Genomic DNA, 18,118 nt, shown 5'->3' with positions numbered 1-18,118 from the left:
AGTATGACCCTGGTCGGATCCGTTCCTGAACACCGCCAGCGGCCTCTCCCTACCGTCAAACCCAGCCACATTCCTGACCCTTCAGAGCCCCCCCCATGCTATTTGACATCCTTCTCCTAGGAGACCTATTTGATTCAATTAAAGCTAAACCATACAATCTTTCTCTGCCTCTCTGTCACTTGCCTGATGATTATACCTAACATGTATGGCAGGATAAAACTTAAAGAATATCTTCCCCAAGAAAATATCCTCTATCTACCCCTTTCTGGACCCAAACTACCCCTCCTCCTCTGATTTCCCACAACCCCTCAGGCTGCCTCCTCCTCAAATCTTGCACATGTGGCCGAGGCCTGCCAAGAATTCCCTGCATGGTGTTGAGTAGGCAAATCAATAAACGTTTGCAGACTGGCCCAACCAGCTACCTGAATATTTAGAACTCTGAATAGTGCACCTTTCCATTTTCAGCCATATAAGGGCATAGTTATGTGGAATGAACAAGAGGCTAGACGTGGTATTAATCCCAGACTCGGGAGGCAGAGGCAGGTGGAGATCTGAGTTCAAGGTCTGAGTGTGTGTGTGTGTGTGTGTGTGTGTGTGTGTGTACGTGCGCCAGAGGGCAGTGCTGGACATCTCCTGCCACACTGTGGGATCCTGGGATCAATCTCAAGTTCTCAGGCTGCCCAGGATCAACCTCTACTGGTCAGCCAACATGGCTTTTGTGCTTTCTATTTTTCCCCCATGTTTGTTAAAGCATTTCAAGGTCCAGAATGTGGTTTCTGTTGGTAAATGTTCCACATGAGCTATGGTTGGCTGGTGCACTCTATGAGTGCTCATTTGATCACATAGTGACAGTGCTGTTTAGGTCAACCTGAGCCTTACTGCCTTTCTGCCTGCCAAGGCCAGCAATGCCTGGCAGAGCAGCTGGTTCTCTCGTGGTCCTAGGGCCTTTGTCTCACGTGCTCTGCTGCCCATTGTTGGGTATGTGCACATTAACCACGTTCGTGTCTTTTTGGAGAACTGGCCCTGTTTTTCCTACACAGGGACCTTCCTATCTCTGAGGGTTTCCTCGCCCTCAAGCCTGCTCAGTCTGAAACACGCAGCCTGTGCTCCCGATGAGGGCTGGCTCAGCATACTTCTCTCCTACCAGGCATTCGGGTTTGTGTCCATCAGTGAGATGTAAACAGCAGCTTCTCACGCCTCCTAACCAACTTCTCAACTGCTCTGTAAACAGCAGGCACCCTGCTGATAGCTGCCCATCAAATACCCTAGCACTGTGCTGAGAGAAAAAGAAACATCAGACATACCTTTCAGTCAGACACTTTAATCTGTAAACCATGCCCTGTGTCTCTGGAGCTTCTTAATCCATACAAGAATGTACAAGATGGATCTATCACCAGAGGACATACCTCCATGTTGGGCAGGTACCAGTTAAAAAGTGATGCCAGCCTGACCTGTGAGCTGTGTCTTCTCAGTTTGGACTGAATTCGCAGCACGTAGGTCAGTTACAACTGCTGTATTGATCTACACGCTCACTCTTCCTAACTTGGAGAATTCAGTGGGGGTTCACATACATAAAGGTAAAAATTAGATTCAAGAGTATGTCTTGGGGCTGGAGAGATGGCTTAGAGGTTAAGAACACCCGCTGTTCTTCCCAAGGTCCTGAGTTCAGTCCCCAGCAACAACCACATGGTGGCTCCTGACCTTCTATAGTGAGATCTGGTGTGCAGGCAGAATGTTGTGTAAATAATACATAAATCCTTGAAAAAAAAAAAAGAGCATGTCTCAATCAGTTCTCCCATGTGAAAATACACGCTACATTGTTTCCTCCCAAACAGAAAGAGGATGTTTTTATCCACTCTTGGACTAGCACAGCAGACTAAACGGTGCTGTCACCAATCACCTGTGGAAGTCAAAATGCCCAGCACTACATGTCCAGACTAACGACACTCAGGCCAACCATAAGGGGACTCGGCCCACAGAAACCCACCTAGAAGGAGGCTGCTTTCACACTTCTCTTTTATTTTATTCTACGTCTGCAAGAATACTAGTAAGTTGATTTTACTTTAGAATTGTGAAAAATGAACTGTATTTAACTGTGATTTTTTTCCCTTCCTTCCTTCCTTCCTTCCTTCCTTCCTTCCTTCCTTCCTTCCTTCCTTCCTTCCTTCCTTCCTTCCGTCATTTGGCTAGGGATCAGGACCAGGACCTAGTACATACTAATATCTCATTTAAAAAAATTATTCAGTTTTCGTCTTATGTTTATGGGTGTTTGGCCTGTGTGTGCATCTATGTGCCACAAGCATGTAGTTGCCGTGGAGGCCGGAAGAGAGCATCAGGTCCTCTGCACTGGAGCTGCATACAGTGTAAGAAGCCATGGGGGTGCTGGGAACCGAACCCCAGGTCCTCTTGCATGATCAACAAGGGCTCTTAACCACTGAGCTATCTCTCCAGCCCCTCATTTCCCCCCCTAAAACCAGAAAGCTAATTTGGACAAAATAGCATCCATTCCTTATGCAGGTGACATGAACACACAAGCATGTGATCGCTCACCCCACCAACGGGGCAATGTGAAGACCAAAATTTTCATGCTCACGAACTGGCACTACCTCTTAGCCCTCTCATGTTACTGAAGAGGCAAACTCCAAGCAGCAAAACTGTCTGGGGTGTCCTGGCTTTAGAAAGGAGCTTATACCCTCTACACTGTCAAAAACATCCAGGGTCTGCGAAAAGCCAGTTTTCCCCCTGGGTGCCAGGCGGCTTGGGGGAGTTGCCACAGTGCTCCTGGGCCGCAGCCCGCCCTGCTTCCTCTTGGTGTTAGCATATTTCCACAAAGAAACACAACAGAACATGGATGTCAACGTGTTTTCTTACCTTGGCACTGATAACCCTGTTTCCCAAATACTCCCCTGTTCAAGACAAAAGGGGAAAAATTACCGTCAGTCAAACTGTTCAGTAATAACATCTCTGATTAGAGGTCTAGAGATGAATTGTTTTCTCTGGTCCCTTATGAAAAAACAAACAAACAAACAAACAAACAAAAAATCTCTCTTCAGGGAAGGGGCTTGGACAGTGTGCTGTTCTGAGCTCCTGTTTACGGCCAGCAGGCACGAGGAACATCGGCTGGCAGATGAGAATGCCCCCCTCCCCTGACATAAGTGAGGTGGTGAAGGTTCCTGTTCCAACTTCCTTCAGCTGTCTCCTAAATCCTTAAGTGAAAACCAACCCCACGTGGAGGAGGCTAACCTCGGCCAGGCGCTTCCTCATTACCACAATACTTCTCACTCACACACAATGCAGCAGTAAACACACGAAGACAGACAGACAGACAGACAGACAGACAGACACACACACACACACACACACACTGCAGCTACCAGGCCCCAGCACCCTCCCTCGTCTTGTCCCTACATCTCCCTCTGGTGTCCACACGGGGGCAGACGAGTCACCACCATGTCCCGTCTGCCCATAGCTTGATTTATGTCTTTCCCTGAGGTGTTCTGTGTAAGCATGTCTCTGTGTGAAGAGGACTGGGGAGGGAGTGGGGGAATTCTGCTTACAAATGCCCTAAGTATGCTCAGCTGTGACTCTCATTCAAAGGAACTGTTACTTACATTCTGCTCTATCTAGACTTGCTACTGCTTGTCCTGTTTTACATCTGGCAAGGCATTGCCCCGAGTCTTTAGGATTTCTCAACCTTTAATTACATTAGCTCCTGAGTGCTGGAGGTTAGATTGTGGCATCGGACCACTAAACGCTATGACCTTACACTATATATGCCGTGTGTCTGGACACTACTGAGACCTTTCCTCACCACAGTCATGTCCCGTAACTCAGCACGTGATCCATGCCCTTCTTCAAGGCAATGCTGTTAGCTTTCCTTTCTCCCCATCCAGGTTTTCAAATATGTGAACTGATTACATTCTCTCTCTGGTTCACGCTTTTTGGATCCATTAGCGCCTTCAATGAGGTTACCAGGGTGAGAGATAATATCTAACATTTGGATCTATAAACTCATATTCAGTTTTGTTGTTACTGTTTTAGCAGTGGGATTGACACTGCATACTGACAGAGGAGGCAAAAATCAGACCCGAGGAATGTTCCTGCTTATCCACACGTTTTCTCCTGGAACCACACATAGGTCGAAGAAGTCTCTGACAGCGAGAGACACAAAATGGGGAGGGTAGTGGGATCAAGTGTCTCACCAGATGAACTCCCGGCAGTGAGAGCAGTAGGTGGGCTGCCTCAGATAGGTGGCCATAAACTTATGTCCGTTGACCTGATGGACCCGCCTTCGCATCGCCCTTTGGCGCTTCCTGGTGAAATGCTTGAAGATGCGGTCTCTCTGGAGGGTGGCTGTGTGATAAAAGGAAGGAAAACAGGGGCTGAGGATATGACTCGTACAGTTCTTGCCACACAAGCATCGAGACCTGAGTTCCAATCCCCCCCTTCCCGTGCCCATGGTGACACGGGTTTGCAGTCTCAGCTCTCAGGGGGCAGGGGCAGAGAAAGGAGAAACCTGGGGCTTCTTGGCTGATCGGTTTAGCCAATCTGTGAGCTTCAGGTTCAGCGAGAGACACTGCCTCAAAAGACAAGGTGGTGAGGGACAGAGGAAGACACCCAGTGTGGACCTCCGGCCTCCGCGCGCACACATGCGCACGTGTGCCTGTGCATACAGGTACACACACACGTACGTAATACTACACATACAAAAGAAAGGAAGCTGTAGTGAATCAGTCTAAATATATGAGCAAGTCAGAGAGCTTAAGTGCTCTCTAAATTACCTTTTCTTTCTTCAAGATTGAAAATGTCTTAGAAAGTAGGCTTTCGTAATGATTTTAGGATTATGTGCTCACTCGCCTGTTTTTGTGACACTGGGGCCTCGTGCGCTAAGTCCTTGGTAAGTACTCTGCCGCTACGGGAGCCTACCCAGCTCTCCTGCTGCTGGTTGTTTGGAGAAAGGACCACATTCTGTAGCCCAGGCAGACCTCGGCGTTTCTGATTCTCCAGCCCCAGTAGCTGGCATGATGGGATACACTGACTGAGTCTTACTTTTTAAAGTTAGATCTGTGTGACCCCCCCCCCCCCCGGACACTACTGCTTCTTTGACATAAGCTGTCTTGGGCTAATCCCTCAGCACAGAGAGGAGCCTCCCAGGCGCTCTCTGAGGGTCTCCTAGTCCTCATATAGATGTTTGCTACCTCAGCTCCAGCCATGGGCTATATAGGTGCTGGCTGGAGAGACAGTTCCTCCTTCACTTCTGTCGCCCTCACACACTGGATGGGGGTGCTGCCCAAACACGATCGGCACAAACCCTCCATTGTGAATCTTGGTGACCCGGGTGGGTTCGGAATTCTCTAATCTGGTATCTAAAAGCAGCGGCTCCTAGTTGGAAGCCCTCAAAAGCTGTGCATCATCCGAAGATAGGGAATTGTGTTTTCCACTCTCCAACAAGTGCAGGGACTTGGGGTGACTAAAGCCAAGCTTACTTCCTCAGGGTGCTTCTCCAATAAGTCAGCAGTATTCAGACAATTTAAGGAACCATGTGAGAATGGATTAAGAATAATTTTTAAATCTAGAAGAAATAGAAGATTGACATAATAACTGCGAGCAATTTATGGAGTATAGAACCACACTTCAGTGTATCTGTTTATTCGCTGTGAGCTGCTTTATACTATTCAACATAGTATGAATAGATTACCCATCACCCCAAACAGTTAGCATTTCTTCTTGATAAGAACAGCCATTTGATTAATATGATACAGTATCATTAACTACAATCAAGCTCTACAACTCGCTATCTGACTGTAACTTTGCTCTCAATGTATAAAGTAAACTGTCTTAGTTAGGGTGTCTATTTTTTGTCATAAAACACCATGACCAAAAGCAACTTTGGGAAGGAATGGTTTACTTGAGCTAATAACTCTCAGGTCACACTCCATCACTGAGGGGAGACAGGGCAGGAACTCAAACAGGGCAGGAACCTGGAGGCCGGAGCTGAAGCAGAGGCCATGGAGGGGTGCTGCTTACCTGCTTGCTCCTTATGGCTTGCTCAGTCTGCTTTCTTACACTACTAGGACCATCTGTCCAGGGATGGCCCCACCCACAGTGGGCTGGGCCCTCCCACATCAATCATTAATCAAGAAAATGCTCTATAAACTGGCCTTACAGAGACGTTTTTTTTTCTAATTAGGATTCCCTCTCCCTTGATATAACTAAGTTTATGTCAACTTGACAAAAACCAATAGGTCAATCTCAAAATATATGTTATTGAGGAATTGTAGAAAAATAAGAAAGCATGGGAAATATTGTAGTCCTATGATGGAGGAGGAACAGCCAACCCCTAATGCCTTAAAAGATCAACAGATTCACAATTTAAAATACAAAGTTCTGCTTGGCAAAACGCACAAAGCAAACAGCTGGTAGAAACAAGTCAGAGAGAAAGGGGGTTTGCAATACAGGTCAGAGATTTACTATGTAGGGCATGTCAAAATCAGCTTCTTTCAGTGGCACAGGCCTGAAATCTAGCTAGTTGGAAGCCTGACCCAGGAGGATTACAAGTTTAAGACCAGCCTAGGGTACAGGTAAGTTCAATCCTAATTCAGGCTATTTAGTGAGATCCTGTGTGATGCCGCTCAGTGATAAAGCACTTGATAGACCCTAGGGAAGAAAAAGAGGAAGGAATCGAGGGAGAGAAGGAGAGAGGGAAGAAGGAAGGAAAGGGGAGGGAGTTGAAGAAACCAGTAAGGAAAATAAGTAAACAATTCAGTAAAAATAAGGCAGAGGCTGTAAAGGACAATTTTTAAACTATGCAGATAGCCAATAAACATGGCAAGACAGCAAATCCCATGCAAGAGAGGCACTTAAGAACAAGACTACATCACATGCTACCTTTTAAATTCATAAATATGACGAGACTTGGGCCTGTGTTGACAGTGGTTGATAGGAGGATAGACAGAGATCCTAACCCGGCCAGGGCTTGTGCTATGTTCTTGGTTCCAAGACTCAGGACTCCTATGTACCAACACGGTCTTCCTAGCTCTGCCCAGAAAGGGTTGATGAAAAACACACTCTAAACACTCTGCACAAAGCAAGACACCATTAAAAAACTGAAGCTATCTCGGGAATATTTGGGGAGAGGGTCTCGTATCTTTCAAAGTTTAAATGTGCATTTCCTTACATCCAGCAGTCAGCTTGAAGGGTTTTTGTCTTCATATATTAAAGAGTCAATAAGCAAGAACATATAGTCTATCTTGGTATCAGGCACTCCATTCTCTTCCAGTAGGAGCTGGGTCTGCTAGGTGCAAAGGTACACCTATGGTCCCAGGTACCCGGGAGCTTGAGGCAAGAGGCCTACTTGAACCCAGAGCAGTGAGAATTATCTGGGTAACAAAGAAAGACCCTAAATGTAAAAGGTTCTTAAGTTTAAAATAGTCTAAAAGTTCATGAAAGCAAAAGGGACGCTACTGAAGATGAGTTTGGGTAGCAGAAGGGACCAATATATCCCGTCTCTTATATTCATGTATGGAAGCGGCATAAGGAAACCCCCTACTTTGTACAGCTAACATACACTAAAAAAAATAAATAGATAAAAGATAGGGGGAAGTACAGTTCATATTCTAAAGCCCAAAGAAGAAAACGCAAGAAGAGGCAAAAGGAATTTGGCTAAAAGGCCAGTGAATTCAGAGGCTCCGGAATACATAAAATTACAGCTGGTCCACCCTGTGGGTGAGGAATTCACAGCCTCTGTCATTCCACCTACTCTGTCTCTCTCTCATATTTTCTGTCTCGAGAAGATAAAATAGAACCCTGTGAGGATAATGCCGCAGATTTCTGTCAGGTTCCTACACTGTTGGACAATGGCTACATAAGGACAGAAGTCACCCTCCTGCCCTGTCCTGACCCCACTATGCTCCCAAAAGTCACCTAGCAACCCTCGGCTGAAGAGGTGCTAACGGTCCCCGGGTGGCAGGTGACAAAATGAGGCTGAAGGTATCACCACATGGGGAACCGCGTGATCATTGGCCTGAGACACGGCTCCATAGTGGCCAAAGGAGCATGTGTCCTGAATTTCTAAACACTTACCATACCTACACACAAATTAAATTCTCTGTAGGAGTCTAATTACCAAGAACCTACTCATCATCTACTCCTTGAATACTACAAAGATTGGCTAAAAGGTCAGATCCCTTGCATTTTTAATATTTCATGAATTAAATCCTTTCTGTTGCTCAGAGGCTCTCTGCAGAGTGGTAGCTTGAACTATGAACTTTGCCGATTCCTCTTAACCAGGAAATCTAAACAGAATCTGCTTGTAGCTGCTCTCTACGCTGCCCCCAGTCTTCCTTCCTTTCCAGAATACCTCTTCCTGTTTCCCTGCTAGACTTATCTTTACCCTACCTGTTTTAGAACTCGGAAGCCTCCTCCGTCAAATCCCCAGGCAGTAAAATGCTCCTCACCTGTAATGCAGCAGCCTGAGAGCGTAACCCAGTGTTCTATGCCTCAACCCTGTGAGCCCAGGCTTGCCACTCCCTCTTTCCCTCATTCTTTTCCATGTGCACCTTTTTTTGCATGCACATGCACGCACGCACACACACACACACACACACACACCTGGGAATCTGCAAAAAATTTGGTCACATAAAACCTCTGGGGTCTGTATCACCCCCATCTCTTGACTGGTGCATAGAGAGAAAGCTCCCCCCCATCCCCACTGCATTCTCTTTGCCCCACTGCAGACATACACCTCACTTCCCAACAGGAGGACAGAGGGGAGCCTCCTCCTTGTTTGCACCACTCTATTTATTTACATCAGAACTGAAAGGACTGTAAAAGACTACCTAATCCTGCTGTGGCTCATGCCACCTGGGCTTTGAGAACTCTTTCAAATCGTATTTCAGTCCAGACGTGTTGGGCAACCCTAACACGCTTTGCAGCTAAAACTTGCATCACCACTTCTGCTCGGCTCCCAAGGTGCCCAGGGCCTCTTAAATAAATAGGAAGCTGGCGCTGAGCCCCAGCAAGGAAATACACATTCCGGTCTCCAGAGGTCAGCAGCCTTGCAGTCCTGATAGGTCCCTCCAGGAGCTGACTGTGGCCAGCCATCCCATCCCGGGGACAGAGGAAGCCTGTCAGCATAATTAAAAGGAACCTTCCTTGACAAAATTTCAGTGTTGCAAACCTGGCTGACTGTTTTTTTGAGAACTGCCGAGAGCTCACACCCCTGGGAGCCACCGTGCAATCCCACCGTAAGTATTCACTTGCAAAAGTTGTTTTGCGCTAAACTTACATCACATGAGGCTTCTCGGAGGCAGCCTGGGTCTCTGACATCCCTTTAAATCAGCTTTAGCTTTACCTCTCAAAGAGGTAACTTCCACACCCTCACAAGTCCTTTGTCTCACCAACATGATTTGAGGTTTTTGTTCGGAAATACTTCGGAGCATTCAGACGGGGGGGACAAGAGCAATGCTCACAGTTCCTAACTCCCTGTCTCCCTGTGTGCTCCTCATTCACGCTGGGTATCTCTGGGAAGTGATACATTCTCTGGAAGCTCAGAAACCAACAGGAGGGTCAAGTGGAGTCAAGCAGCCAATGTCACCAGCGAAGAGGCCAGAGTCTGTTTACTGTTGTCGAACTACTGAGCAATACTAATCCATGCTTTTTGTTTTTTTCCTTCTTCCTATCAAGAGAGTTGTTTTACTATTCACAGGATCTAGGAGAAAACAATCCTGAGCAAAACAAACTAGAAAAGCTAATAGTTGACCAGTTAACCAAGTTACTAATCATGACAAAACCAAAATGCATCATATGCTCTCAAGAGATACCTCCGGAAGGGAATGAGACACCACGGCAGAAGCAGGCTCCTTCACGCTATCAACCGCGCTGAATAAGCCACTCCCCGGTTACAGAGCTGCTTAAGGGAAGCATGATGCTTGTGAATCCAGATGAAACCTGTTTGAGACAGCAGTGATGCGAACAGAGAAAGACTAGACACTCACGAAGCACACAGTCTCATCTTTACAAGGACACATCACCCATGGGTGGGAGCCTTTGACAGGTGCTAGGTGGAGAAGAAGTCATGGGAGATGCATATCTTGGCCTCTGCTGTGCTACATAAAGGTGCTGAGAATAGCAGTTGTGTGGAGGAGAAGAATGAGAATTTGCTGAATTACAGAGCCCAGGTTCCAGGAACTTCTGTCACTGCCAGTGATGAAGATGGTACGAAGGTCTGTGCCTTTTAAAATGGCAGCAGAGCTGCAGGAGAGGGGCCGAAAAGTACAGTCTTCTGGGTTTTCTTTAAGAGTCTAGCTGTATGACCGACAGCAGCTTCCAAATTCAGATGATTAGGCTCGCCGCATCCAGAAGGCTGGCTGTATGCACCCTGCATGCAGTCTTCCGAAGGATCTGGCTCCCTCTGAGGAAGGCTGACCCAGCATTCTGAGAGCTGGACAAGCCAGCTGCCGATGCAAAAGGAGAATTAGGAAGTAGTTATTAGACTGTCTCTCCTGAGTTGAACTGGTATATTCCACAAACCGTGAAGGCTGAGTGGACTCACTGTCGCTCCAGCATCCCTCACTACCAGGAAGTAGGTCAGAACTGTGGCCCTCTGAAATGGCACCGAAGTTCCATTAAGAAGAGCCTTGGGGAAAGACCTCTTACCGGCACTGAGGAGACACCCTGGCTTCCCACCTCCTTCTCATCATCTCCTTTCTTTTTTCACCTCAGTGATCTACTAGAACTCTAAATACAAGCCCTCTGCTTCTCAGAACTTCTAGAGGAAGCTCTGCTCCATCCACAGCGCCAGGTTCTGCTTATTTTACAAGTCTTACTCTCAGTGGTTCTTATCTCCCACCCAATCTTCTAATGTGTGTTTGTTCCAAGACTCTTTGGATGTTCCGGATGTCCACTCATCTCTGTCGCAACTCCTACTTTATCCATTCCCTTGACTTCTCATGATTGTCTACATACCAATGATTCCCAGATGTACAGCTCTAGCTCCTCCTCTGTCACTTATAGCATTCCTCAAATATAACCCTTTGTTGACATTTATCGGGCTGAACTTTCCTCAGCACGGTCATTGTCCTCAGTGGTAACAGTTCCCTTATCCTTGGAGTCACCCGAAGATTGGATCAATGCCTCCAGAGCCTTTTGATTCCTGTCTGCCTGTCTTTGCTCTGTTCCATCAGGATCCGTCATCCTATGGATTCTTCTAGGCACAGAGCTTGAGACACGGACATATGTGGCACCTGTGCTTTCCAAATCCACGAGTTCAAACAACCTCTGATCAAGAACACTCTTTAAGGTACATCTCCACTGGACAAGTATGCATTCTTTCATCGTACTGTAACAGGCACATTATATTTGCATTGTATTTGGTATTATGAGTGAAGCCAATAATCTCCTGCGAGTATGAAGAACGAAAGGTCACTTGGAAAATAACCCCCAAGACAACAGAAGATTGCAGAAGCCAGACAGGGACAAAAAGAGAGCCCACAAAGTAGATATTACTAACAGGCTTCCAAATTGGGCAACTGAGTCACAATGCTTTGTGGGGAATCACAAGCAGGGCATGAGCAGGGAATGAAGAAACTCGGTTTCTGCCCTCCAGCTGCCAGCTGCCATTGGAAGCCCATTAACTTACCAGTATTTCCAGTTTCTTTTCAGTAAGAGGGAGTATGGCCAGAAAATCCAGGAATAAATTGCTATCCTAGTCCAAATTTCTGTATATTTTTCTATTACATATATTATTTTCATATTTACATTTATGTGTGTTTATATATGCATACTCATTCGCATACATCATGTATATGATATACATTTATATATACTCACATGTAGAGATACATACACAGTATTTATATATATATATATAATTTATATGCATTTTCTATATGCGTCATCAAACTGCGGAATGGCGTTTGAGCAGAACGTTTTCCAATAATAACTTTCAATTATTATGATGCCCAGGGATTTCTGCACAAATAATTTAACCACATACATCCCCTTCTGTCTTTTATTATCAGTTCTCTTCTGTAAGAAAATGTTAAAAAAAATATTTCCTACCTTCTGTCTATGATTCCACAAGCATTTCATTTCCCCTCAACTGATTTCACTTATAAGTAAAGTTGCAGCTACCTCCTCTCCAGATTTCTGATTTTTAAAAAAGAAACTCTTCACTAGATTGCCACCACGTAGTAGAATGGGGGGGGGGTTCCATCCCACCAAGACTAAAATGGCTCATTTAGGGGCACCTCTCACAGTTATTCTGTGTTATTTTATCTAAAAAGTATCTCAAGTTGTATAGTGCTGTCGTCTCGAGCTCACGTTAGACTATGTATGTTGGTTTTATTTGCTCAATATTTAAGCATTTTCCAATTATCTGGATATTTTTCTTGTCTTTTGTTACAAAAACATCACTGAGAGATGAGAATGACCCGTCACAAAATCCCATCCTGTCAACTTTTTTAAAAACATGTGAAAGGGCTGGAGAGATGGCTCAGGGGTTAAGAGCACTGGCTGCTCTTCCAGAGGTCCTGAATTCAATTCCCAGCAACCACATGGTGGCTCACAACCATCTATAATGAGATCTGGTGCCCTCTTCTGGCGTGCAGGTGTATACGCAGGCACAACACTGTACACATAATAAATGAATCTTAAAAAAAAAAAAAAAAAAAAAAGCATGTGAAAGGTCAGTGCAGCCAGAACACAGTTGCAAGTGCCAGTGAATCACTCTTGGTTCACTGTTGCTGTTATTGTTTAGAACGATAATATATGATCACTATGGGAAATACACATGGTCCAGACACTATTAAAAAGTCATCCTAAAGCCAGACTTGGTGGCACACACCTTTAATCCCAGCACTAGGGAAGCAGAGTTCAAAGCCAGACTGGTCTACATAGTGAGTTCCAGAGCAGCCAGAGCTGCACAGACAGACTCTGTCTTTAAAAAAAAAGAAAAAAAATAGTTGCCTAAACAACATCTCTCCTGGAGTCTGGAGAGATGGCTTAACCTCTTGCAAGGAACCTGGGTTTAGTTCCCAGCACCCACACTGACACCCTCTTCTGTCCTATACAGGACTAGGCACACACTACACACACACACACGCAGACAAAAATACAATAAAAACAAATAAAGATATAATATTAAAAAAATTAAGTTATCCTAATTCTTACTATAGCCAGCAAATACCTTCCTTGGCAAACACGCCAAATACATACATGATATAGACATACAGTCTTAGATTAATGGTGTCACACACTTCCTGCAGTGCTTTGCCAACTGCTCTTTAACCCCCTAAATCTCTCTACATCTTTTTTTCTGAACGGCTGATATTTATACTAAAGCTACCGTTTAATCATTACCTCTCATAGAACAAATACACACACCACAGCTCTGAAGTGATCCGACAACAAGAGAAGACCCTGTACCCACAAAACCTGGGATTCTCGTTGAAAATCTGTTTGTTTGTTTGTTTGTTTGTTTTTCCTCTTTTACTTGAGGCTTAGAGCCTGCTCACTCCACCCCACCCCAGCCTGTAAACCCAGGTTTGTCTTCCTTCCTCACTCACACAAAAAAGAGTCTTACACAAACAAAGTCTCCGACCAAAATTTTTTCCAGATAAACATGTGTTTCCTGCCCATTCGTTTGGCTTATTCCATTTCCCTTTCAATCCCCCATTCCCACCCCCTACTTTTCCACTTGTAGCTTGCTAATGTCCTTTCAAAGCTTCCAAGTTCTGGGTGGATGCTTTAGAAGAGCCTACTGGGTGTCAGCCATGGAGACGGCTACTTAGTCACTTCCTTCTCCAATGCCACTGTTAGAGTGACGGCAACTCTGCCTCCCTCCTGTGATTGATGTAAAACAAAAACAAAAACAAACCTGTTCACTGGAATCAGACTGATAAAAAGCCTTAAACTAAAGGTAAGGTGCCTTAATCTACACAGTCAATTCCCTGCAACAGTCACCAGGGGTTTAAACATCAGTTACCTTTTTTTTTTAATAATTAAAAAGAGGCAAAGAGACACTTCCTTTAATCAAATGTCATTTATATTATTTGGTCACTCCCTCTCAGAGGTTAAGAAATTAAAAGCATACATCTTGTCTGCCAAATTGGGGGCTTTCGTGGTCGTTTCACAATTATATTATTCCTTCAATTAAACAAGAACAAAATAAAATTTAAAGTATTTTAAAAATTAAGCATGCTTGTATTTTGGGCTTGTGGCATAAGCAAAGGTTGACAGGGGCATCTAACTTCTAATGAAAGTAAGGGTTGGGAAGAAATTCCCTCCTCTGTGACCCAGTGCTATTCACCTGCTGCTCCCAGAAATGGATCCTAATAAAGATCATTGAAAAGGGTCTACCTTAACTTAATCTGTGGCATTGAGTAAGAGCTTTGAGAACTTTAGCCCTCATAGTTCTGAAGTTGCTGCTCAAGCTGAGAAGGCAGAAAAGCAGGCACTACTCCGACTCATCCGTAAAGCCTGTGACGGGGTCAACTGACCCAATAAGATATCCCTAGAGGTGAAATTGTGGCACTATTATCTTGGGGGCAACCAACAGCTATCTAAATTGGACTTAAGGCCCATCAACAAGAGGGAACTCATGCCTAGTACACTAAACCTAGCCAGCTACCCAAGGCTGGAGAGGTCATTGACCCCAGAGGAGAACCTGGATACTGCATCCTGTTGAGATAAACAAAGAACCCAAGAGACAAGATGCGCCTTGCATACATTCTCAACTCTCGGTGCCATTCAGAAGTGTGAGAGAGGAGAAGGGGAAGCCTGGGGTGGCTAGCACGACTTAAGAGAGAGCTTACATCAAGGGAGACAGACGATATGATGAAAGGGGCACCAAACCTGGAAAACCAACTGCTAATACAAGTGGTCTTTCCTGGTTAAGACTGGTCAGACTCTCTGCTGAGAAAAAGCTGCTCTAAAGATCTGTCTGTAGGCAGGTATTCATGCATTTCCTTCATTAACACTTGGTGTGGATGGGCCCAGCTCAGCGCGGGTAGGGCCACCCTTGGGAAGGGTTTTACTGGATAGTGTAAGGAAGCAGGCTGAGCAAGCCATGAGGAGCAAGCCAGTAAGCAGCACCCCTCTGTGGCCTCTGCTCTAGTTCCTGACTCCAGGTTACTGCTTTGAGCTACTGCCCTGACTTCCCTGGATGAAGGAATCCCTTTTTCCCCCAGGTAGCTTTTGGTAATGGTGTTCTGTCAGAACAATAAGAACTCTTAAGACCTGACCCCACTGGGCAATAATACATATGTGGAGAGTCCTGGTATGAAGTTACAAAGTTAAACAGAGGCAATATTCAGTCCTAAAGCTGAGAAATTGACCTTTATCCTGTGGGCAGAAGGGACTCTATACAAGCCGTGTGTTGTCTCCGATCTGAGGGGCAAGGTTCCCTAGAAACAGAAAAGGCTGAGCTCGGTGATCAGGGACGCTTTGTTCTCATTCTTAAGAATCTGTGTAACTAGCAAAACAAGCTTCTAAGAATGAGGGCAAAATAAAAATAAATATGGCTTACGACCAAATACCTTCCCTATGTAAACACAAAGAGGCCACTTTAAAACGAGGGAGATAGTCCTCCCAGGTCTCTCTGCTCCTCAAAAATGTCAATCTAAAAGTTATAAATATATGGGTAGATATTAACAAAGATGGAAAAGGTTAGCAACGATATCTAATGAGATTTCAGAAGATGAAAATCATAAAACAAAAATATCAAACGATTGCGTGTGAGCCAGGAAAAAGAGGCTCACCAGATGGCTGTAAGTGGGGCAGGAAGCACCGAACTTTAGAACTCATCACACACATACTGAGGAGACTCCAGGCATAGCCACTTCCACAGGCTCCATTTTACACACCAGTAGAAATAAGGGAAATAAGGGAAAATTGGCAAAATATACCACCGGTAGGAAGACCCTCAGTCTAATTCAAAGATGGGGGGTTGTCTAATTTCTGTCTGTTTATAAGACACAGGCCTAAAACACAGGCGGGAAAGTGGAAAGCAAAGGGTGAAGGAGGATGTAAGGAAAACACTAAGCAAAAGGAATGCAGAGGCCACACCAACAGCAGAAAATACCACCGGGAAGGACCAGATGTGACCACATAGTGGAGAATGGTTGGTTTCCCCTGAAGAATGTAGCATAACTATCTGTAGTTATCACACAGTGGGGTTTTTTAATAAGCTGATAAACAACAGTTACTTCTTATGTAAACTGTGTTTTGTGCAGAGCTGTGGAGAGAAGGTCACACTGCCTCTCGGTCCACCCTGAACCACTCTGAGAAAAATATCCCAGATGCCAAGTTCAAATGGATTCTCTCTCTCTTTTTTTTAAAACTCTGTTGTTGCAAAGTATAGCATGGTTTGCCGTTTTCCGGTTCAAGGAGATTTGCTTTTATTCCTCTTGGGTAGACACCTAGGAAAAGAATTACCACCTCACAGGGCAGAGCTACGCTGACTTCTGGGAGAAAACACTGCACTATTTTCCACAGTGATTGTGCCGTTCTGCAACCTCACTGACAATGTGAGAAATTCTAGCACATCCCAGGCCCATCAAGATTCAGGGCTGGGTTGTGAGTCCTCTCATTGTCTGTGTTCCAGCAGTGATCATAGCATATTCTTAATTAGCCACTTCCCTAATTCCTAAGCACATTGAGCATGATCCCGTGTGTTTAGTAATCATTTATAGCTCTTCATTAGAGGAAAATGTCTGTTCGGATCTAAAGAAATAGTTCTCTTTCTGTGAACCATGACTTTCTTATGTACTTAAAAAAAAGGGGGGGGAGTCTAGTACTTTTTTTCCTATTGAGAAAAGAAACGTGTCTTGGTATTGGTTCCATGGAATTCGGCTGAGTCCTCCTTAGCCAAGACACACAGACTAAAAGTAAAGGTGACAGAAGACTAAGAGGGTATGCGTGCTTTTCACTTACGCTCAGAGGCGACGCAACAAAATCTAGACTGAGTTTTACAATCCCACGAATATAAGATTATTTGGGCCAAAACATATAGGAAAAAAAAAGATTTTTAAAATAAAACTTCTCATTAAATAAGGCAACACAGCTAAAATGTAAAATTTCAATGTCTTAAAGTATAACCCAGATGACACTGATTCTTCGTCTACCGATAGTTCCAGCACACAAGCACAGCCTTTTTATTTGCCTGGCCTCTTCAGGATGGGTCTTGTTAGCCTCACTGTCAAGTTCTTAATTGACTGAAACGAACCTGACTGTAGCAACTGTCACTGTAGCTAGTCAACTGTGGCAGGATCCAGAGGACACGCACTCCAGGACTCCCCGAGGCTCTGCACGGAGCAACCCCGGGTGTGACCTTTGTTTGGGAAGGAGGCACCACGCTATTGTACACTGACTTACAAAAATATCCAGCTTCATCTTTGATGACCAAGATCAAAACCAGCGGAGGAATGCAGGCCCTCGAAAATGTCAGGCATTGGCAAACATTCCCCATTTGCCGTGGGAAACCAAGTCGACTCGGTTCTGCAAGCTTCTATCCGGGTTGTCAATCAAAGCTTACAGACTTAACGTAAATGTAGTCATTGGGATGACTGTGTTCTTGCTGGCCCTTGAGCTCACCTTTAGTATTTGTACTGAACAAGGAGGTAGGCGTGGCTTCCTGTGACATTTAAGGAATGGAGCTTTTTGTGTTTCCTTCTCCTCCCCAGACCAACTGGAAACTCCTGTGAAACTGGAGGGGTGTTCTAAAATAATTTAGAGATACTTCCATCTTGCTTCAGCTCTGCTTCCTTTAAAGACCTTGTTTTAGCCTCTTTGAATCCCGGGTCCTTGGGCTTCTGGGGAGGGCTTCCATGCGCCCACAGACTCCTGCACACACATTCAGGTGCCTATGTATTTTGTGTGCCTGTTGTTCTTAAAGCTGGTTTCTAAAAAGGTCTTGCAGGTCAGAAATAAGTTTTATGGCTTCGTATCCTCTCAAACGATGCAAGTTAATAGCAGGAGTTCAAGGCTAACAGAGGCGATTTAGTCAGACCTTGTGTCAAAATAAAAGGTAAAAAGCAGGCTGGGAATATAGCTCAGTGGGAGAGTGCTTGCTTAGCGTGTATGAGGCCCTGGGTTAAAATTAAAAAGAACACAGTTATAA

At 45.0% G+C, this 18,118-nt stretch overlaps 1 protein-coding gene across 1 annotated transcript in view; it reads right to left on the bottom strand.

Annotated features, from left to right (window-relative positions):
* Positions 1-18,118, bottom strand: part of Prkch (protein kinase C eta) — a 198,001-nt gene that overhangs the window by 87,066 nt on the left and 92,817 nt on the right. The window contains exons 3-4 of the mRNA XM_060387646.1: positions 4,203-4,353; positions 2,872-2,906 (exon numbers count right to left, since the gene is read on the bottom strand). Coding sequence (XP_060243629.1) covers positions 2,872-2,906; positions 4,203-4,353 — 186 coding nt within the window. The remainder of the gene's footprint in view (positions 1-2,871; positions 2,907-4,202; positions 4,354-18,118) is intronic.

The sequence above is a fragment of the Meriones unguiculatus genome, chromosome 7, assembly GCF_030254825.1.
Source record: "Meriones unguiculatus strain TT.TT164.6M chromosome 7, Bangor_MerUng_6.1, whole genome shotgun sequence".
In the NCBI taxonomy this organism is placed as follows: domain Eukaryota; kingdom Metazoa; phylum Chordata; class Mammalia; order Rodentia; family Muridae; genus Meriones; species Meriones unguiculatus.
Note: the sequence above shows the minus strand (reverse complement) of the source record. Positions and strands in the feature narration are given on the sequence as shown.